This window comes from Molossus molossus, unplaced genomic scaffold (assembly GCF_014108415.1).
Source record: "Molossus molossus isolate mMolMol1 unplaced genomic scaffold, mMolMol1.p scaffold_m16_p_20, whole genome shotgun sequence".
Classification (NCBI taxonomy): domain Eukaryota; kingdom Metazoa; phylum Chordata; class Mammalia; order Chiroptera; family Molossidae; genus Molossus; species Molossus molossus.
In genome coordinates this window covers 16,829,388-16,851,192 of record NW_023425356.1, presented here as the reverse complement: position 1 = coordinate 16,851,192, position 21,805 = coordinate 16,829,388, and the positions used below count along the sequence as shown (strand labels likewise).

The window sequence follows — 21,805 nt, the reverse complement described above, 5'->3', positions numbered from 1 at the left end:
ATATTCATATTTATAAAAACACAAATTTTGCATAGATTTTTGTCTGAGGGGAAAGGGTCACAGATATTCTGAAGTCCATCCATGGACACCCAAACGTCTAGGAATACCAGTCCAAGAACCCCATAAACTAAAACACTAGCATTACCAGAAGCTAAATGTCTAAAGCTATCCTTCCAATACTGAATCAATGAGGGCAAAAGAGCATAGAATGAAGAAAAATATGTTTAGAAGTTGCAGGTTATCAATGTGATAGCATTCCTTTAGTACTACGTGAAGCTATGTGAAGTACTCAATAATCACCTGAGTCTAAATTCAGTGAGCCTCTAAAATTGGTAAAATATGATAGACAATTGGCACACGGGCACATAATGAGAAAACAGGAATTACCTCTTGTAGATAGACTATGTCCCAAGCCCTCAGCTCACTGTCGGAAGACCCTGTGATGAGTCGCTTTTCTTCTGACACCAGAACCAACCCCCACACCTACAGAGTATAAAAAGAGTCAAATAATACAACTTTTAAGACTGTAGGATGTATGACGTGACAGTCCAAGTTTCCGTATACTGGAGTGAAATCTCTTTAGCATCTGCAAAGCCCAACATTAAGGCAACCCTTTCAACACGTACTAAGAGAAATTCCACTGTTAGAAAGAAATTGTGGCCTGTGGCAGAACTGTTGTCTAAGTGATAACTAGACGTTCCTCTGCAACAGAGAATTTCATTTGCTTTCCCTCCTCACTTATTCCAGGTACATGTTTCTGAAAGCCAGGTTTGAACAAAGCACAGAGTAGGATGCAAACATGTACAATATTCCCTGATTTCTATTGAAGAGACTTATGTTCAAGTAGCTACTATAGTGACTACAATTTGCTGTTTATGTGTCACTGGGCCAGGCATTGTATACAGTATCATTAAACCTCCCTACAATCCTAAAGGTGGACACTTAGTATTTAAAAACGATGAAACTCGCCCTAGCCAGGTGTCTCGGTTGGAGTGTTGTCCTGTGCTCCAAAGGGTTGTAGGTCTGATTCCCAGACAGGGCACATATCTAGGTTGCAAGTTCAATCCCCAGTCAGGTGGAATTGAAGGCAACGATAGATGTTTATTTTCTCTTTCCCCCTTAGTCTCTCTCTAAAAGTCAATAAAACCACATCCTTGGGTGAGGATTAAAGGCCAGTATCTGCTCTCATGGCCGGCACTCCCCCACACCAACTTCCATGTCTCAAGGCAGCAGTAGCCGATTCCTGCCAGCCAACGAAAGCACAGAAAGGACCAGAGGAGAAAACCACCCTTCCCTGTTGCCTGGCCAGTCTTTCCCTGGGCCCGTGAGCCTACATGTACCTCAGTTCGGTGGCCAACCATTGTTTTGAAGCAGTGCTGGGTATCAAGGTCCCACCACTTCACCATGGTATCTTTCCCACTAAAAGAAGAAACAGGAAAAAAATCTTATTAGGAAGAATCATGAAATGAACAGGGAGATCAAGGTCTCATTTGTAGCCTTAAAAGATAACGTATAGGCAGAATGTTTAATGTTGCTATTCTATCCAAACTCTCCTTTAAAAAGTAAAGAATCTAAAGTCTCCATGTGGTTATTTTTAGGTGGAAAATTGTCATCCCATGCAATGAAGGGTAGTGGGTTCGATTCCTAGTCAGGGCCGGTGCAGGAAGCAACTGATCAATGTTTCCCTCTCTCCCTTCCTCTCTATAAAATCAATTTGAAACAAAGTTTCACCTGTAAGCCCATCATGTTTTTCATCATAGCAGGAACATCCTCACACACTGTTGCTAACATAGAACCTTCTTAGACCTCCCCACCCCCTTGACTCCCATGTTGTTGGTCTCTACGTCCTGAATATGCCACCTCCGTGAAGTCGCTAAGCCTTGATTCCTTCCAATCCATTTCTGCACACAACCTGAATTTACATGCTACTGCCTGAATAATTTTTAATAGCTCCTTGTCCGATCTCCTTGCCCATTCCTGTTCCCTCATCACATCCAACACACTTCAGTCAGATAATCTCAATTTGCTAAGTTTACACTAGCTCAAGGCTCTCCAGACTCAAAATCAGGCTCTTCAGCACCATTCTTAGAATCTGGTTCTACTCTTCCCTGCCCTCACTAATAAAAAGCCAATAAAATCCTCCTTCATGACCAAAGTGGAAAAAAACAAGTCTGATTCACAAAGTGTTGCCTACATAGCCCACCTCCTCCGTGTTCCCTGACCCACAATGCACAAGTTCCAGTGGAACCGCAGCCATTCGTTCTGCCACAGAACCCGCCATCTGATGTCCCGCCCCCGCCCACAGGAACCGGCCCCCCACTGGCACAGCACTCGGCCCCTCACAACTTCCTCCCAACCACTGCCTGGCAGACCTCAGGATCCCAGACTGTCCTGGGCGGCCATGCCTTTGGAGTGGAAATTATGACATTGGGTTAACCCTATGAAATCGCTGGACACATACACACACACGCACTTCAAATGGTTCAACCTAATAGAGGACAGAAGGCCTAAATACAGAGTATGTCTCTCCTCAAAAGACAGGCTGAACCAAATACCTGGTATTCACATCTGCCCACCACTTCACACTGTGCTTTCCTGACTTTCTAGGGACCAGAAAGTGGACAGCTCACTCTACAGAAGGCGTGTCAGAGGCTAGGGAACATGGAGAAGCTGGTTTCGGAAAACAGAATTTAGCAGTGCTATAAACAACTCTGGACAGCTCCTCTGACACCATCTGGGAGGGGAGGGGAGGAGAAAGGAAGCACAGAGCAGAGGAAACTAGCACACGGGCTTGAGTGCAGCGCAGAGAAATGAGTAAGGAATGAAGCAAATTCCCTCTCTGCAACCCTCCCTGGTGAATTCACCTAGAAAAGAACTGGAATCAAAACTATTATTTCTTTACCTGCTAACTAGCAGGTTCTTCTCTCGCAGAAACAATGCTTGTGTGATGGCATCCTTGTGCCCCTTTAGACGGTAGAGGCCACTTTCATTGATCACGTCCCACACAATAACATCTGTGTCCTAAAGGGATCAATAATACAGAAGAATTTTCTTTATCATGAAAGGCCTAATAATGAGATGAAATATTTTTATTACAAATTTTTATTATATAGACCCTGTAGAAAATTTGGAAGCACACAGAAAAGTACAGAGGGAAAAGTACCAGTTAATTTTGCCATCCAGACACAATCACCACAGATATTTTGTTTTATATTGTTCCAGTCTTTATGTACATATCCAGTTGATATTTTCCTACCAGAAAACTGACACCATGCTATTCATATCATTTTAAAACCCATCCCTCCCCCTTTTCATTTAATGTATTTTCATTTTTCCATGTCCTGCCAGACTGAACTTATTTTTTAATGGCTGCATGATAATTCTAAGGATATACTGTACTTAAATTTTTTCTATTTTAGCCGTTTAGATAGTTTTCAATATTCTGTTACAATTATGTAGAAGTAAACATTCGTGTGCATAAATATTTGTATATACCTGAGATCAGAATAAATACTATGAAGGGAAATTCTTGGGTTAAAAGGCATGTCTATTTTTCAGGTTTGCAATTCACACCATTAAGGTACTCTCCATAAAGGTTGCACCAATCTGTAGGTCCACCAGGGGTATGCACGACAGGCCTATTTTCCCATTCGCTCAGCTCTAGACATTATCAGCTTCTCAAAAACCACTGCCAATTTCACAGGCTAAAAATGCTGTCTCCATATTTAACTTGCATTTCTGAACACCAATGAGAAATTCTGTACATGGTCTACGGTGATTACTGGCCATCCGCACCTCTCTTGAACTGCCAAGTCATGTCTTCTGTTTATCTTTGGTTCTTATTTTTTTACTTGATTGTAAGTTGTAAAGAGACAAATGATATTAATCCTTCCTTCCGATATTGAAAATATTATATACTTTCCACTTTTCATTGTCCTTTGACTTTTTTCTCTCCAGTTTTATTGAGAACAAATCGACATACATCACTGTATAGCTTTCAGGCGCACCGCATGATGGTTTGAAGTACACTATTATGAAACGATTACAAAAGGTTAAGCTAACATCCATCTTCTCATATAGATACAAAAAAAAGGGAAAACTATTTTCTCCCTATGGTAAGAACTCTTAGGATTTACTCTTAACAACTTTCTTATATATTTTTATATTTAAGTATTCAAAATTTATTGATCTTTTTTTCTTTGTTGACATGCTTGAAATCCCTTTTCACCTTGGTATCAGGTACATATTTACTCATACATCTTCCAGTTTACTTACAATTATCTATTACTTTTTTTTTTTTTTTAATCCTCACCTGAGGACATTTTCCCGTTTATCTCCTGATAGAGTGGGAGGAAGGGAGAGAGAGAGAAACATCAATTGGTTGCTTCCAGGATGACCCTGACCAGGGCCGCAACCGAGGTACGTGACACTGACCTTGACTCTGGTCTGCAGTCTGACGCTCTAACCTCTGAGTCAAATCAGCCAGGGCTCTATCACTCTTTAATATTTGTCTTTAATCTATGGCTCATTTTAGTACATGACATAAGGTAAAGCTTTAACTTAAATTTCTCCCATATAGTTGGCCAATTATCTAAGTACCATTTTTTAAGTCATCCATTTTTTTACTCATCAGAAATATCATCTCTAAAATGTACTAATTAGGAATAACAAAGTGGATTTGTTTCTGGGACTCTCATTAGGTGGCAAAAATCTTTCTATTTTGTATTGATACCAGATTAATATAATATGTTTTAAATTGTGACTTCATAATACATTTTAGTATTTTTTTTATTAATTAATTTTTGTTACAGATGTTTCTCCTTTTCCCCCCACTGATTCCCCCCTCCCCCTCCCTTTCTGCCCTTTTCCCAGTTTGTTGTCCATGTCCACTGTTCATGCATATATTAAGTTCTGTGGTTTATCTCTCTCCCACCACCCCCTCTTTAGGGGATTGTCAGTCTGTACCCCACTTCCGCGTCTCTGGGACTACCCCATTCCTCAGACTGTTATGTTCATTATATTCCACAAATAAGTGAGATCATATGAAACTTGTCTTTCTCTGTTTGGCTTGTTTCACTTAGGAGGATACTTTCCAGGTTACATTTTAGTATTTGAAACCTCCTAAAATTTAACCCTGAAAAAAACCCCAAGAAAACCCACAAAAAAGCAAAACAAAACTAAAACCCTCTTTATTAGCCTTCTTTCCCAAAATTCTTGTGTTTCAGATTTGTGTTTCCATAGATGGTTAAATCATTTGATCACATTCTATTTTTTTTTTATCCTCATCCGAGGACATTTTTCCATCTTTTACTCAGATAGAGTGGGAAGGAGAGAGAGGAAGAGAGAGAAACATCCATGTGAAAGGGACACATTGAGTGGCCGCCACCCACACGACCCAACCAGGGCCGGGGACAAACTGCAGCCAAGGTACATGCCCTTAGCGGGAACTGAACCCGGGTCTCTGTGGACCGCAGGCTGAGGCTCTAACCGCTGAGCCAAACCGGCCAGGGCTGATCACATTCTAAAAACAGTAAAACGTATTGGAATATTTATTTAAATTAATTTTACTAAGTTAATTAGAAAACACTAACATCTTTGTTCAACACTTTGTCTTCCTGTTCAAGTACATGGTTTGTATTTCTATTTGTCTTCTATTATATTCTTCAGTAAAGCTTCATAGTATTTTTCTGTTACTTAATATACTGTTGTAAGTGGAATTGTGATGTTATATAGCAGTTACCACGGGCATCCTCATCTTGTTTCTAGTTAACAGGCTCTAATCAGACAACATGATAGGAAATAAGATGAACCTTCCAATTCAGACTCATCCTCTCACTCTGTTTCTATCATCTTTACTGTTTTGTACATGACATGCCCATTGTTTCATCCAACAATTTTTTTCCACTTTTTATTATTTATTTATTTTTAAAATTAATTTTTGTTATAGATGTTTCCCCTTTTTCACCCTCTGATTCCCCCCTCCCCCTCCCTCCCTGCCCTGTCCCCAGCTTTGTTGTCCATGTTCACTGTTCATGCATACATGCATATAAGTTCTGTGGTTTATCTCTCCCCCACTGCCCCCTCTTCTGGGGATTGTCAGTCTGTACCCCACTTCCACGTCTCTGTCACCCAACAACTTTTGTGGACATCCTGCTTAAGCACAGGCATTATAATCCTTTACTAGACCAAACTCTGGGCACCTGGTTCAAAGTCTCACCTTGGACCCAGATGCCAGCCTGCCTCCTAGCTGGTCATACTTCAAGGACGTGATGGCTGCTTTGTGTCCATTGAAGGTCACATTTCCTTCCCCACTCAGGAGACTGAAGAGTCGAATAGACCCATCCTCATAACCAACAGCTAAGTGCAGCCCATCTGGGGAGGGGCACAAGCAAGTGACTTCTTGTTTAAGACCCTGAAGGATGAGGATCTGAAATCACAAGAATAACAACAAAAAAAAGTACAGGAGTTAAGCTTGTCATCAAGGGAAAAGTGTGGGGTAATCAAGCACTGTAAAATGAAGAGCACAATCACTCCAAATCAGCCTTATAAATAATGAAACTCTGAAATCCATCTCAAGTTCTTTAATATAGAAATTATTATTTGTATTGGGCAATGAAATATTCAAGAAAAGGTAAAATTATTTTCTTCAAAGCTCTACATTAGCCTAATACATGCAAAAATTCCCCAGGCAATGGAATAAATTACACAAAGTCATTATCCCAACTCAACACGAAGCGATTTTCCATAGAGGATTATAAACACATCCTTGTGTTAACATAGTTCTGGTTTATAAGAAACCAACCTACATGACACTAGAGTGCTATTGTGGTTTATCTAGAATGGGACCCTGCGCAGCAACAGCAACAAGTATCAAGGTATCGCCCTGCCCGGTTTGGCACAGCAGTCAGAGCGTCGGACTGCAGTCCAGAGAGACCCAGGTTCGGTTCCCACTAAGGGCATGTACCTTGGTTACAGTTTGTCCCCGGCCCTGGATGGGTTGTGCTGGTGGCAACCACTCGATATGTCCCTTTCATGTCGATGTTTCTCTCTCTCTCTCTCTCTCTTCCTCTCTCTGTCTGAACAAAAAATAAAAAAGTATTCTCGAGTGAGGATAAAAAAAAGTATTAACCTCTTGGGAGTCATGTAGTGAGTGGACAAGATCAAAATGCCTGTATGTGGTTTGGCAGAAGTGGTAGGCTTATGGGATTTAGAGTTACACAAAGTACCAATGCCTGGTTTAACAACCTGGGCCTCATCTGTATGAGTAAGACAAAGATTCAGTCAACAAAGCAGAAAACTATTCCTTTTAAGTGCTTAAGTTGTATAACTGGTTATGAGGACAAGTAGAAGGACCTGAAAAATAGAGAAGTGATAAAATAGGTTTAGGAAAACATAAAACAAGTAGGGAATAATGATTACAAATAATTACCTGTAAATATCACTACAAATAGATTCCTAAGAGGCAAGCTCCTCTTTGGTTGCGGTTTTTAGAATTTCGTGTAAAAGAACACAGTAGAACCTGATGCCTGGCTAGCTAGTCCCAAAGAAAAAAGATTTCCCCTCTAGGGGCACACACATAAAAAAATCTGTGCATGATAAATCAGAGTTCTCTCTCTTCTGCCTCTCCAGCCTCAAAAACCCATAATCAACATTGATCCCAGTGATCTCTGGCTTACCTTCTCTCCTTTTCTTAAGTCCCAGATGAAAACATGTTCACAGGCTGGTACTGCCACATAGCGTCCTTTTTCACCACGAAGTGTCACAAAGACAATATTGCCTTTTTGGCTGCCAATAAGGCCAAAGACTGCACTGGCAACATAGCGTAGGTACTGCTTGGTGAGCCCCATGTTAAAAGGTCTGAAATCACGGGTGAGGCAGCTGTGCAGGAAACAGAAAACTCAGTTCTTTGTATATGTTGGTTCTATTAGGCTGGCAAACACCAATTGTTTATTATGTGGTCAACCAATATAATAAATTATGACATAAAATACTGGGAATAATTTTTTATTCATCGACGATTCAACATATACCCCTTCATTATCAAGTCACACTCTCATGCCCCTCTCACAAATTTATCTGACATATGGCCTCAGTGTCACTAAACAATTAGCTTCTGTCATTCAATCACCATCTAAGTTTTGCAGTGGTTCTCAACCTGTGGGTCGCAACCCCTTTGGGGGTCGAACGACCCTTTCACAGGGGCCGCCTAAGACATAACAGTAGCAAAATTACAGTTATGAAGTAGCAACGAAAATAATTTTATGGTTGGGGGTCACCACAACATGAGGAACTGTATTAAAGGGTCATGGCATTAGGAAGGTTGAGAGCCAGAGACTGAAAATATTTATCAATGAACATTTATTGTTAACTTATTAATTAGACAAGCACTATTGTGGATGTTAGAAACATAGGACAACAAAATCCCTGACCTCATGGCACCTTCTAGTGATTCTCAAACCCTAGGAAGTACCCAGATCACCTGGGGGCTTATGGAAACAGATTGCAGGGACCCATCGCCACCTCCCCTCCCCAATGCCTATTTCTGATTCAGTAGGTCTGGGATGGAGCCCCAATTTTTTCATTTCTAACAAGTTCCCAAGTGCTGCTGCTGCTGCGGCTCCTCACTTGAGATCTACTGTTCTAGTACAGTCCTGGATTTCCAAGTCAGGGTAGTGCTGTATATTTTCTGTGCCAAAGGGAGGTAGCTACCCTGACTTAAAAATCAAGGATAAACTAGAATAGATCTCAAAGTGAGGAACCACAACACACCCTGTTTTTGAAGGATGCCATAGTTCCCACAATAAATCAAATTCACTGAAAACACTGGTCATGGACAAAAGAAAAAGAGACAACATGTGAAGGGGATAACAAGCCAAGCCCATATGCTCTTGACATGGAAAAATGAAAAGTATGCCCAACACACCCATGAAACTTAAAAAACACAATAATCACTTACTGGTCTCATTTTTCTGATCATAGGAAACAGCATAAAGCTAGTTAAAATCAAGGAAAGATAATATTAATGTGGTGATAATGCTCTTAGCCTAGGCCATTTGATCAATACTAACTCATCTTATTCCCTAACTGTAATTGTTCCTCTTGGTAGTCCTTAGCCATCTACTGACTCTCTCCACAGTATTTTCCTTGGAGACATCATAGAGACTGTCTCAGCCCAGAGACTGCCACATCTCCACTTCCAATCCTGTCCATATCCCCACTGGAATACCTTGCAGCATCATGTTTAATATGTCTAACCCAAACCTACCTTGCTTCCTGAACTTCTCTTATTTATTTTGACTCTATGACACACAAACCTCCTGGCCATTCAGGCTCAAAACCTTGTAGTAACCTGTGGCTCATCAATAAAATTACAGCAGCCAAGACTTAAAGAGTGCTTAGCTATAGATGCTTCATGAGTTACCGGGGGTGGGGATGTGTCCTGATAAACCCATCATGAGTTTAAAATATTGTATGTCAAAAACCCATGTAATATATCCAACCTATGGAACAGCTTAGCCTAGCTCCCTTAAATGTGCTCAGAACACTTACATAGTCTGGAGTTGGGCACAATCATCTAACATCAATCCACTGCAGAGTATAGGTCGTGATCATGTGGCTCAATGGGAGCTGAGGCTCGCTGCCACTGCCCAGTTCAGTTAGCCCGGAAAAAAAGTAAAATTTGAAATACAGTTTCTACTGAATGTGTATTATTTTTGCATCATGGTAAATTAGAAAAATCTTAAATCAGGACTGTCTGTATGATAACTGAAATACTAAATGTATAAAAGTGCGTAAACATAGATAGCTGTTTAGTTACATATAGCAACTGAGTTAAACGGGTTACTAATATACATAAAGCACTTAGAAAAGCATCTAGCATAAATATAAAAAATTTCTTCATCATAACCTTACAAGGTAGGTACTGTTCTTATCTCCATTTTACAGACCAGAAAGCTACGCAGAGATGTGAATCAGCTAGCCAAAGACATTTGTCGAGTTTTACGTGCCAAAGCCAGATTACAATCCAGTCTAACTCCAAAATTTATTCTTTTAACCACTAAGCTAAACTGCTTTTCTTTGCCTTTGTCCTCTTTTGTCAGAAATGTCCATCTAGCTGATTGTTTCTCTGAAGTAGGATCCTTTTCTCTCTTTCCACTACTTTCTGTTCCAGCTTTTATCACTGAGTTCCTGCACTAGTGTTCCATCTATCACCTCCCCTTGGACTTTTAAAAATTCTTTTCAATAAAGTCATAATATGCCCAGCTGGTATGGGCTCAGTGGTTGAGCATCAACCTATGCACCAAGTGGTCACTGGTTCGATTCCCAGTCAGGGCACATACCCTGGTTGCGTGCTCAATCCACAGTATGGGGCATGCAGGAGGCAGCTGATCCATGTTGATGCATCTCTTTCTCATTGATGTTTCTCTCTCTCCCTCTCAAAAAATTAATTTAAAAAATTTTTTAAAAGTCTTAATACTACCATCCTAATCTGTTCACCTATGCACCGTCGCTACCACAAAGCCCCTGAAAAGTCTAAATTATTTGCAGTTTCTAAGAACTCTCATCCTATCTATCCCTCTATATTTCTCGCATCACCCCTCTCTTGTCGGGCTATCTGGTTTCCTTCCTTGACCTGCCATCTCACCTTCGTTGTTCCTGTCACCTAGAACAACAAGCATTCTCCCATCTACCTATTTAATCAGTGTTCTCCTCCGAGGCCCACTTCCTTCGGGGCTGGTCCAATTCTTGCGGCCTTTCCCACTGCCTCGATAGTTAAACTGTCCTCCATACAGTGGCACCGATCGCTTGTGTCAGGGCAGAGATCTCAAGGCCTTGGAGAGAGCTCACGACCTAACCTTCCTCGGCGCCGCTACCATCCTAACCCCCAGCCCCCAAACACGTTGCTTCCAAGCTGCACCGAGGGCTGGGACGTGAAAGCAGACCCATCGGACGTCCCGACACCGAGTCTTCAGCCTGGAGGGTGAGAGGGGCAGCGCACGCCGGCCACGCCGACGGGGCACCCTCAGGGAGCTTGGCACGCACCAGCCGCGGGTCCGCGGGCGGCCTCCCGCACGGCGGGGCGCTCCACCGCCCCGGTTCCCCTCCACCCCGGCGGCCGACCCCCCTCGCCCTCGCCTCGGCTGCTGCCGGCAACCACGAGTTCCTCAGCCGGGCGCCAACCCCGAGGAGCGGAGAAAAGCGTCGGGCCGCCGGGCAGCTCCAGCGGTACTCACCTCCGCCTCCACGAGGACCCGGGACGCTCGAGACCACCCCTTCCGGTTCCGCTCCCGGACCTTTTTCCGCTCGACGTTCCCAAAGCCTCTGGCGGAAATGGCGCGGGAGCCGGGCTCTGATTGGTGGGCCGGCCGGGAACGGAAGTCGGTGATTCGCAGCCCCGAGCTCTTGCAGCTGGTCACTGGGGCCTCCTGGGACTTGGACTCCCCGCACCCTGAGCTCCTGAGAGAGTCGTCCGGGGATGTCGCTCGGCCGCTTTCTACGAGAAGCTTAACCCGCCCCGCCTGCCGCCCGGATGGGACCGCGGGAGCGCTGTGAGAGGCGGGCAGGCGCCGGGAGGGGCGGGCGGAGGGGGCCGGGGCCGGCGGGAGGCTCACAGGACTCGGTCCCGGCGCACGGTGCGGGCGGGGGTCAGTCTGTGGGTCCCCGGAAGAACGAGCCTGCCGCGGCTTCCCTTGCGGTTGCTCCTTGTCTCCCGAGGCGCTGTCGGCGACGGCTTATCCAGGAGAAGAGAGGGTAGGCAGACCCGGGCACCGGGGCAGTGGTGCTGTAGTCACGGGGAAGGCGTGTGGCCTGGGGTGCAGGAAGAATAGGGGGGCGGGAGCCCCGCTGATTATAGTCCCAGAGGGGAATCTATGTTGCCGGCGGGTGGACCGGGCGCTCCACGAAACCGGAGCAGCTCGAGTGGGGACTGGGTAGGCGCCAAGCCCAGCAGCTGAACTGTCTGGGTCTCCGCAGTCCCTGGAGTGACATTGGTCTGGCTTTGTGTTTCCGCTCCCTGGCCGCTTGAAGAGGAAGTGACCAGAGCTGACTCCCCATTGCTGGGTAATTGAGGCTTGGGTGCTCTGTCATCAGGTGGGAATGAGCTTTTCTCTCTTGCAGTTCTGTCCTCTCTTGTCGTTGGGCTGCATAGAAGTGTTAAGAAATGAGGCTTGATGTCTATAGCTGTGGAAAATTAAGGCTAACCTATAGCTGCACAGAAGAAATATGCCTCTGCTTTCGCTTATTGAACAAGCTATCTGCAGCTAGCCTAGAAATTACCCTTTACTTCCATTGTCTGATTTTTTTTCAGATATTTCTTGAGTTCTTAAGACATGTCAGCTAGTCTTCTTTAGTAAAGAAAATTGCAGTAGAAGAGAATGGATATGATGAGACTAGATAGATGTAGCTGTATAGATGTTTTGAAACAAGATTACTGTGGGTTAGATGAATGTGAAGGGAGGAAATTTTGGCAACAGACTGTTATTTTTCAAAGTAAGGTGAAGAAGGGAACACTTAGGCGTGTGTGGTTAGTGTCTCTTATAGGTGATATGTATTATAGTATTATAGAGAAAAATGTCTGCTTTTGTAGAAAATTTAATAGTCTACATACTATCTAGGTTACACCCCTTGGATTATCTGATTTTGAAAATAATTATAGATAACTAATCTCAATACTAAGTAATTTTTGTCTATACATACAAATTCTGTCCTCTTAGAGGTTCAGTGAAAGTTTACCATCTCGTACATTCATTTCAGTATTCCTGATTTATTAATGTACCCAATTTTGGGACTCTCTTTATCTCCTATCTGCCTGGTTCTCTTGTGAGTTAAATAAAATCTTGAACACATTCATTTTTATGTTTGAATGCATCATTATTTTACTTTTAAAAAACAATATATTAAATATTATGGGAAAGGACAACCAGAAATAGAAAAAAATTAATAAAATTTGGTGTAAGAGCAACTGTGATCGAGTGCTAAGATTATGCATCTTATAAAATTTCCAGTACGTACATAATACAAGAGTATCACCCTGATTTCTTATTTAAGTTTCAAATTGCTCAACGTATTAATACTTACAATTAAAAATAGTAAAGTTCTTTTCATATGAAAATGGTACTACTGACTCACTGCTACAGCATGTGCTTTGGACATTTTTGAATGATGGGTCATTGACATGGCTTAGAAATACTTTTGTGATACTCTATTGTTGATATATTTGACTGCTTGTTTGTTTTTCCATCTAAGTAACTTTGGAAAAATTGTCATTCTTTCTATTTGCATAGAATGACTTAAATATAATAGATTTAATGTTGAGATAGAGGTATTGTGCACAAATACCTCACGTACCCTGAAGTTTTAAATATTAAAATACAAAGATGTGAAGAAAGGTAAACCTGTAATTTGTTCAGAAACAGTGACATTGAGCTGGTCAAAAGCAAGAACCAGCTCTCTTTGTAGTTTTGTCCAGGTCTGTCTAATCAGTGTAAGTCTTTTGAAGAACAAATAAACAGATTTAAGGTTCTTGTTTTCCAGTGGAAAATAATACCATTTTCTTTTTATCCAGAAAACAATCAGGTTGTTTTGAGTCAGTGATTCAAAGTGTTCTGATTAATTCTGTTCAGTCTTTTTTTTTTTTTTTTAATTGATTATTATCATTATTATTATTTTGGAGACAGAGGAAGAGGGGAAATGGAGGGAGGGAGGGGGAGAGAGAGAGAAACATTGATTTTATTGTTCCACTTACTTATACATTTATTGTTTGATTCATGTATGTGCATTGACCTGGGATCAAACCCACAACCTTGGCACATGGGACAACACTTTAACCAACTGAGCTACCCAGCCAGGGCCTCTGTTCAGTCTTGAAAAATAAAAATCTAATCTCTTTAGCCAATCCAGTTATTCATATAAGGCACTACTTAGATGGACTTCTTAAACTGAAAGATAACAAGATTTAAAATAAAACAAAAGAGTACTTAAACTAAAAGGTGACTGGATTTGAGAAAAAAGACAAGCTACAGTGTAAGAGAACCATTTATACTCATTATGTATTTGAATGATAAAGAGTAGATACATAGTGGATTCTCTTTTGTCTTTAGGCCCTCATCCACCAAGGTACTGAAGATAATTCTTAATAGATGGGTAAGGAAATAGATATCCATTCTGGAATCTTCTGTTTGTTCCATGTAGACTTTTTGATCTTGGAATAGAAATGTCTTGCTTCAGGAGATTTTATTTTATTTTATTTTATTTTTTACTAAGGTTTAGTGTTTGCGAATGAACCTGTTTAAAGTACAGAAATGATTGATTGATATTCACTAGAAAGTCTCGCTCCTCTTTAATGTTATCCAAAATTCTGGCTATAGCTATCACTGTAGCCTTCCCTCCTCTCCCCTCTCCTAAGCTGAGCCCTCTGCATTCTTTCTGTCACTGGGATTCTTAATCTGAGTCTGGGAACCCTCTCAGATTTATTTGCAGATCTGTTCTTGTATGAGCTCACAGACTTACATTTTGGGTGGTGAAAGGGTCTTTATCTCTCATGTGATTTTCAGAGGGGTCTGTGACCCCAAGAATGTTAAAAATCTCTGTTCCTTAAGGGTCAGGAATCAGATTTTCCTGCCTAGCTTGGCTTTGGGGTTCCATTTGCTTCATTGCCAAGCTGTGTGTGTTGGGGAGGAGGAGATTTATATTTCTTTTTAGTTAGAAAAATAAATTTCTGTTTAGAGAGGGAGCTGAAAAAGAATTCACCCTTTGTTAAATGCCATGGTGCTGACCATATAATGCCATTAAACTGCCCTACAATAAGCACTCTGACAATTATTGCTCACTTAACATCCAGTGTCTTGTGGGTCACAGTGACTTTTAAGATCTGGGAAGAAGATCCAACAAACTCTGCTGACAAGATGAGATTGGAGACAAAGGAGAACCACTAGTGTGTACTGTCAAAGAAGATAATTGAGTTTCAGGGAGGGAATAATCAAGAATAGATGCAGCTAACATTTGGTTAGCTCTTGGATTTGACATTTGGGGAGTTGTTGACTTTGAAAGGGTAGTTTTAGCATTGCTATAAAGATGGAAACAAAACTGCAGTAGGTTGAATAAATGGAAGAAAAGGAAGTAGAGCTACAAAACAGATTAGTTTTAAAAAGTCCAGTGGTGAAAAGAGTTCACATTTCTGAAGAAGAAATTGGGTAGGAAACATTTTTGAGACTAGGTAGACTGAGGGGAAGGAAAAATCAAGATGTGAAAAAATTGAGGATACTGCATTCTCTTAGAGAACTAGTCAAGTGGAAAATGAGTTGTAGTCTCCATTTGCCCTCTGTTCAGCTTTTGTAGTTCAAGTCTGAATACTGTGAACAGCTCAATAGAACTTGTGGTTCCTCCAGTTTCAAAGGCCAGTTGATGGACTAAATACAAACTTCAGGATGAAATTAGTTTATGTTAAAATTTCAAAGGAGTACTTAGTATCAAGTAAAAATAATGTTCTCATGCGGTTTTATCATGGTATCAGTAAGAGTAGGTAGTTAGGCATAAGCAAAGCAGGAACGATAGGCCAGATACTAAATGTCACTGGGGTGAAAAGTCCCAGGTGCCTAGCAATGGGCAAAACTAGAAAAAACAACTATTATAGGCCAAGACCTCGTCCCCAGGGTGGTCTTTCCTCCCCTAGCATGTCTTTAGTTGTGTGGTTTAGACCCTCTTAGAGGAGGAACAAGGGTGGGAGAATAGCCTCATAGAACTCCCATACAAGTCCTTGCATGACTGACTAGGCATTAAGCCCTCAGGTCTGTTGACCACAGAGACAGAATTTTAGGCCTCAGTTGTGTTTCAACTCCAGACCCAGAAAAGAAGCAAAACCAGACAGTGACACCATAGCTCACATTAGGATCAGATGCAATGTCTAATGACCCTCTACCCTAGCACCAACCAATCTGTAGAGACAATAACTCTGAAAGGACATACCTAAAAAGCTTATGAATATTCTATTGAGATCCTCCCCAGCGACCTCCCCTAAAATTTCTTGCCTTTAGAAAACAGATAAAAACCCTTAAGACAAGGGACCCAGTGCTTCTCTCTTGCCTCCCCCCACCCCCCCACCCCCATCTTTCCTTAGGTACATGTCTCTTGCTTTCTTTCTCCTAAGCTCCGAAGGCCCTTCTTTTGCCTCTGTAACTCGTTTCTTGAATCCACACAGCCCAGCTGGCTCATTTCTTCTGCCTCTGTGACTTTTTTTCTAAATGGGCTTAACTAAACCTCTTTCACTAGAATTCTTGGCTCTGAATTCTTTCTTAGCTGAAATTAAGGACCAAGGTCTAACTCCACCATTAACAGTACAATCTGCAAGACCTTTCTGAAATAGTTATATAAATGATCACACTTCATTACACACAGTTTTGGTACAGTAATTAGCACATTGTGTCAGATCCATGCTTCATTTCAATTAGTATCCCATGTCTTTAGCAAGAAACACCAAGGTGTTAGGTGTAGAAGGGCATATTTGTTCTCCTTAACTCCTAGCAACAAACATTAGGATCATAACGAAAAGTTTCTCAAGAAGTTCACATACCAACTTTTACTCCCTGATCATTTCTCATGTATGTTCAATATTACTGGCAACCTTCAGTTTACCAAACCCACTAATCAGTTCTTAGTCCTTTACTCAACCTTTCAGTAGTATTTAACCCTAGCTGATCCTTCCTGATCATTTCTTCTTGAACTAGTTTCTTCACTTGGTTTTTAGGCTACTGTACTTTCCTGGGGTCCCTTCCATTATTAAAAACATTTTTTTAAATTGATTTTTAGAGAGAGAGGAAGGGAGAGGGAGAGAGAGATAGAAACATTGATGAGAGAGAACATTGATTGGCCACCTCCAACATACTGCCCACTGGGGATTTGGCCCACAACCTGGGCATGTGACCTGACCAGAAATTGAACTGGTGACCTCTTGGTGCATGGGTCAACACTCAACCACTGAGCCACACCGGCTGGGCAGGGTCCCTTCCATTCTTATCAATCCTTCTCGGTCTCCTTTTTTGACATGTCTTCTTTCCAACCTCTAAATTCTGCCTTAGGACTTAGTTCTTGGATCTCTTATCTCTGTTTGCATTTTCTTTCTTGGTGATTTTGTCCAGTTCCTATAGCTTTAAATATCATCTACATGCTGAGAGTTCCAAATTTTTATCTTTAGCACAACCTCTCCTCTGAGCTCTAGCCTCGTACAGTCAATTGCGTGTTTGACATAAATACTTGGCCATTTAATGGGCGTTTCAAACGTAACACATGCAAAAAAAAAAAAACCAAGGAAAATGCCTTGGTTATCACTGTACCCCACAACCTTCTCCAGTTTTACCCTTCTCTATAAATATTATTTACCACCTACTCAGTTCCTCAAACAAGGTATCTAACAGTTCTTTGATTTTGTTCATTTCTCTCACCCTGTGTATTCATTTATCAAGTCTTATTGCCTCTGCCTTTAAAATATATTCCAAATATAACCATTTCTCCCCACTTCCCATCACCATCTTACCTAGGTTACTGCTATTGTTTCTACTGGTCTCTGCTTTTACTCTTGGCCTCCACTTGATTTCACTGTGGCTAGCATACTCTTTTCAGCTGTTATTTATGTAGTTGTTAGTTATCTCTATCAAGATACTCTAATAGCTTCCCTTATATTTACAATAAGATCCACAGTTTTTATTATGGCATACAAACTGTATCGTCTGGCTTTTCCCTCTCTCACCAGTCTCTTCACCTACCACTTGTTACCTAGCTCATTCTCCTCTAGCCAAACCAACCTCTTCCATCTTCCTGGAATAGACCAAGCTCCTTCCTGTCCTTTTAGCCTTTGCACTTGCTGTTTCCTCTGCCTGAAACATCCTCCAGAGCTTCACATGGCTTGCTCTCTTGCTTAATTTAGCTCTCTACTCAGATTATCACCACTTCTCTCCTAATACCCATTGCCTGCAGTCATTCTTTTAGGTACCTGCTTGCTTGTTTGTTTATTGTTTATCATCTCTTGTCCAGGAAACGTAAGCTCTGAAAGGGCAGGGACTTGTTCTGTCTTATTCACCAGTGTATCCCTGGTGCTTAGAACAATACCTGACATAAAAGATGCTTACAAAGATTTATTGAATGAATGAATCTACCATTTGACTGAAATACCTCTCTGACCTATTGGCAAATTAAGTATTCTTTTCTCATGTTTAATTTCCCATGACCTCTCTGTAGTACTTGACAGTATGTGTCTTCCTGTCACCATTCTCTTCTAATTTTTACATTTCTATACAACTAACCTACTACCACATTGGTGTCTCATACACTATATCCTACAAATGGTCAAATCCTGTTAGTTCTTTCTTTGTATATTGCCTCTCAAGTCCATGCTCTCTCCATCTCCTTCACTTAGTTCAAACCTTTATTATCTCTTACTACTTCCTTGAAGTAACCTCCCTGCTTCTCATTCTGTCTTACTCAGTATATACTCCACATTATCATTAGACTGAACTCTTTAAATTGCACGTGTTGTTTATCTCTATATCTCTTGCGGCACCTAGCACCTCTTTCCCCCAGTAGCAGACAGTAAGTGTGGAATGAGTAGTCCTATGTTTCTGGAAAGTAGAACTGGTTGTCCCTGTGATTATTTTAATGGCTGTAATTCTCTGAAAAGAATTTGTGCTTAAATAATCCCTCTTTTGTCCTGTTTTAGGAAAGGGGGGGGGAAAAATTAGAAAGAAAAAAGTTAGCTATTCTTTGTCAGACATTGATTTTTATGGACTCTTTAGCAGACTATAATAATATGATGTACTGTTAGAGCACTTCACAGTAGAGTTTTGTTATTTACTCTGCTAGAAGTAAAGTAGTAACTGTGCTTCTCTATTAAAACAGCTGTTTCTTTTCACTTAAGCTAAAGTCTCCATTGAATATTGAATTTGCTGAGGAATTTGGGAGAAGACAAGCTGAAGTTCCCATTCCATGGATCCCTTGGGTGCCCCTTCGCAGTTTGTGGATGTGGATACACTACCAAGCTGGGGTGACTCTTGTGAAGATGAATTAAATGCTCCTGATACTGCACCTGGAACAGACACCATTAGATCACCTTTTCTTTATAACAAGAATATCAATGGAAAAGTGGTTCTTTGGTAATTCCTTGATTAAATTATATCACGATAATATTTTCTCAGAATTTTTTCCTAATTTATTTTTTATGAGTATCTTCCAAACTTTTTTTGTAAGCTCTAGCATTGTTGAAATATTGCTTTACATAGACATATGCAGCTCTATTGAGGTACAATTGACACACAGTAAAGTACACATATTTAAAGTGTACAATTTGGTAAATTTTACATGTGTCTACACCCATGAACCCATCACCACAATCAAGATAGTGAATATATTTATCACCTGCCAACACACAGTTTTTTGTGTGTCCCTTTATAATCTTTTCTCCTGTCCTTCCCTGCCTGAACATCCACAGGCAACCATTGATCATTCTGTCACTATAGATTAGTTTGCATTTTCTAGAATTTTATATAAAAGGAATCATGTACTGTTTTTTAAGTCTGGTCTCTTTCATTCAGCACAATTTTTTGAAAGTTTGTCTGTTGAATGTATTAGTAGTAATGCATTTGTTTTTATAAAAAGCTTTATTGAGATGCAATTCACCAATTTATGTATTTATTTTTAATTTTATTTTCTTTACTGATTTTAGGGAGAGAGAAAGGGAGAAGGGGAGAGAGAGAAACATTGATGAGAGAGAACATCGATTGGCCACCTCCAGCATGCCTCCCACTGGGGATTGGGCCAGCCACCTGGGCATGTGCTCTGACCTGGAATCAAAGTGACAACCTCTTGGTGCATGGGTTGATGCTCAACCACCTAGCTACACTGGCTGGGCACATTGTACAAGTCAGTGGTTTTTAGTATATCACAAAGTTGTGTAACCATCACCACAGTAAATTTTAGAACATTTTCATCAACCCAAAGTTCTATACCCATTAGCAGTCACTACCCTCTACAATCCCCCCCCCCCCACCCCCACATACACAATCTCTCAACTTTAGCTAACCACTAACCTACTTTCTCTATATTTACCTATTCTGGACATTTACTACAAATCAAATCAATTGTGACTTAATATAATGTTTTTAAGATTCATTCATGTCATAATATGAATCAGTATTATTCCTTTTTATGGCCAAATAATGTTATATTGTATGGATAGACCATACTACATTTAGTTTATCAGTTCATTAGTTGATGGACATTTGAGTTGTTTTCATGTTTTGGCCCTTACAAATAATACTGCTGTGCCGAAATTCTTCAAACCAACTACTTCCAGCACCGTGAGCATTTTTTTTTTACAAAGGAAACAAAGGAATTACATGGTTTTGTTAGTTTCTGGGTTGTAGCAGTTGCTTTAAAGGTCTAAGATGCCAGATTAGTCTTTCTGAGTTAGGAGCTACTTTTCTGCTATTGCTTAAGCATGTGAGCTAGCAAAACTAACATTGCAAGGGGAGTGAGAGTAGAATGTTTTGAAAGAATTAGAAACTAGCTTTCTTACCTCCCTCCTCATCCCCACACTTGACTCTTTATGTGTTGTTTCCTCAGGAAAGGAGATGTGGCATTGCTGAACTGTACAGCCATTGTGAATACCAGCAATGAAAATCTTACAGATAAGAACCCAGTGTCAGAAAGTATCTTCATGCTTGCAGGGCCAGATTTGAAGGAGGAACTCCAGAAACTTAAAGGTGAGTGCATTTTGTTAGGTATTTATTCCGTAGGAAACATTTGCTTTGATATTTGAAGAAGCAGATTTTGCATTTGATGTGAGAAACTTATGTAAATGTTGTTGTTTTGCTGTTGTTAAACTAAATAAAAGCAGCTTTTGAAAACTCCACAATGTGTTAGAAGCTGAACATTGAGACTTTACTCTCAGTAAAACTCCTCTGTCATGTTCTTGAATTTTGAAATGACAATCTTTGTAGCCAGTTAGACCTTTGGTAGCATTTTCCTGTCTGTATACTTTCTTGCACTGATAATCCTTATAAAACAACTATTAAAATTTTTTTGTGTATGTTTTGATACTGATAGAGAATTATTTTTTTGAAATCTTCACCTGTGGATACGTTATTGATCTTAGAGCAAGAGGGAGGGAGGGAGGGGGAGAGAGAGAGAGAGAGAGAAACGTCAATGAGAGAGAGAAACCTCGTTGGTTGCCTCTTGTATGTGCCCTGACCAGAGATTGTACCCGCAATCTAGGTATGTGCCCTGATCGGGCATCAAACCCACAACCTTTCGGTATACGGACGACACTCCAGCCAACTGAGTCACCTGGCTAGGCTGATATGAAATGGACTTGTTGATAAACCCAAAGTGTATCGCAAAAGCAAACATATTCTTTTTCTATATAAACTTACTTTACTATTTTTTGACCACACAAACATTTAAATCTGTTTAACTAAAAATAAACAATATTTAACCACTGCACAGAAAAATTACCAAACTTTACCTCATTGCACAAAGAAAAAGCACTTCGAAAAAGCACTTGGATAAAAATGGCAAACATTTTTGTATCTTTTTTATACATTTTGTCATTTTCTTAAATTGAGAGCAGTTAAGACATTGTCAGAGCAATTTTCTGAGCTTCAAACTTTCCAATTTCCAGTTCAGACCAATCTTGCTATTATATGTATCCTTCTTCTAAGCATACAAAACACGTGAATTTTAAAAGAAAAAACAAAAATAAAGGACTAGAAACAATCCAACAGAACTATTTGGCTTTTCTTCCCAAATGTTTTATAATACA

General features: G+C 40.7%; 2 protein-coding genes across 7 annotated transcripts in view; one reads left to right on the top strand and one right to left on the bottom strand.

The window, feature by feature from the left end:
- WDR3 (WD repeat domain 3) overlaps positions 1-11,267 on the bottom strand; it is a 31,247-nt gene extending 19,980 nt beyond the window's left edge. Inside the window, exons 1-7 of one of the 4 annotated variants that reach the window (XM_036272963.1) lie at positions 10,692-10,861; positions 9,550-9,643; positions 7,677-7,878; positions 6,218-6,427; positions 2,903-3,021; positions 1,341-1,419; positions 388-483 (exon numbers count right to left, since the gene is read on the bottom strand). In XM_036272963.1, coding sequence (XP_036128856.1) covers positions 388-483; positions 1,341-1,419; positions 2,903-3,021; positions 6,218-6,427; positions 7,677-7,878; positions 9,550-9,581 — 738 coding nt within the window. In that variant the 5' untranslated portion in view covers positions 9,582-9,643; positions 10,692-10,861. Of the gene's footprint in view, positions 1-387; positions 484-1,340; positions 1,420-2,902; positions 3,022-6,217; positions 6,428-7,676; positions 7,879-8,956; positions 8,994-9,549; positions 9,734-10,691; positions 10,862-11,234 lie in introns of those variants that run through there. The other 3 variants (XM_036272965.1, XM_036272966.1, XM_036272962.1) reach the window with 3 other exon arrangements.
- A 123-nt stretch (positions 11,268-11,390) lies between these two features.
- Positions 11,391-21,805, top strand: part of GDAP2 (ganglioside induced differentiation associated protein 2) — a 73,272-nt gene continuing 62,857 nt past the window's right edge. Inside the window, exons 1-3 of one of the 3 annotated variants that reach the window (XM_036272578.1) lie at positions 11,391-11,549; positions 18,905-19,139; positions 20,608-20,747. In XM_036272578.1, the coding sequence (XP_036128471.1) occupies positions 18,973-19,139; positions 20,608-20,747 (307 nt within the window). In that variant the 5' untranslated portion in view covers positions 11,391-11,549; positions 18,905-18,972. Of the gene's footprint in view, positions 11,550-11,733; positions 11,752-14,099; positions 14,143-18,904; positions 19,140-20,607; positions 20,748-21,805 lie in introns of those variants that run through there. The other 2 variants (XM_036272580.1, XM_036272579.1) reach the window with 2 other exon arrangements.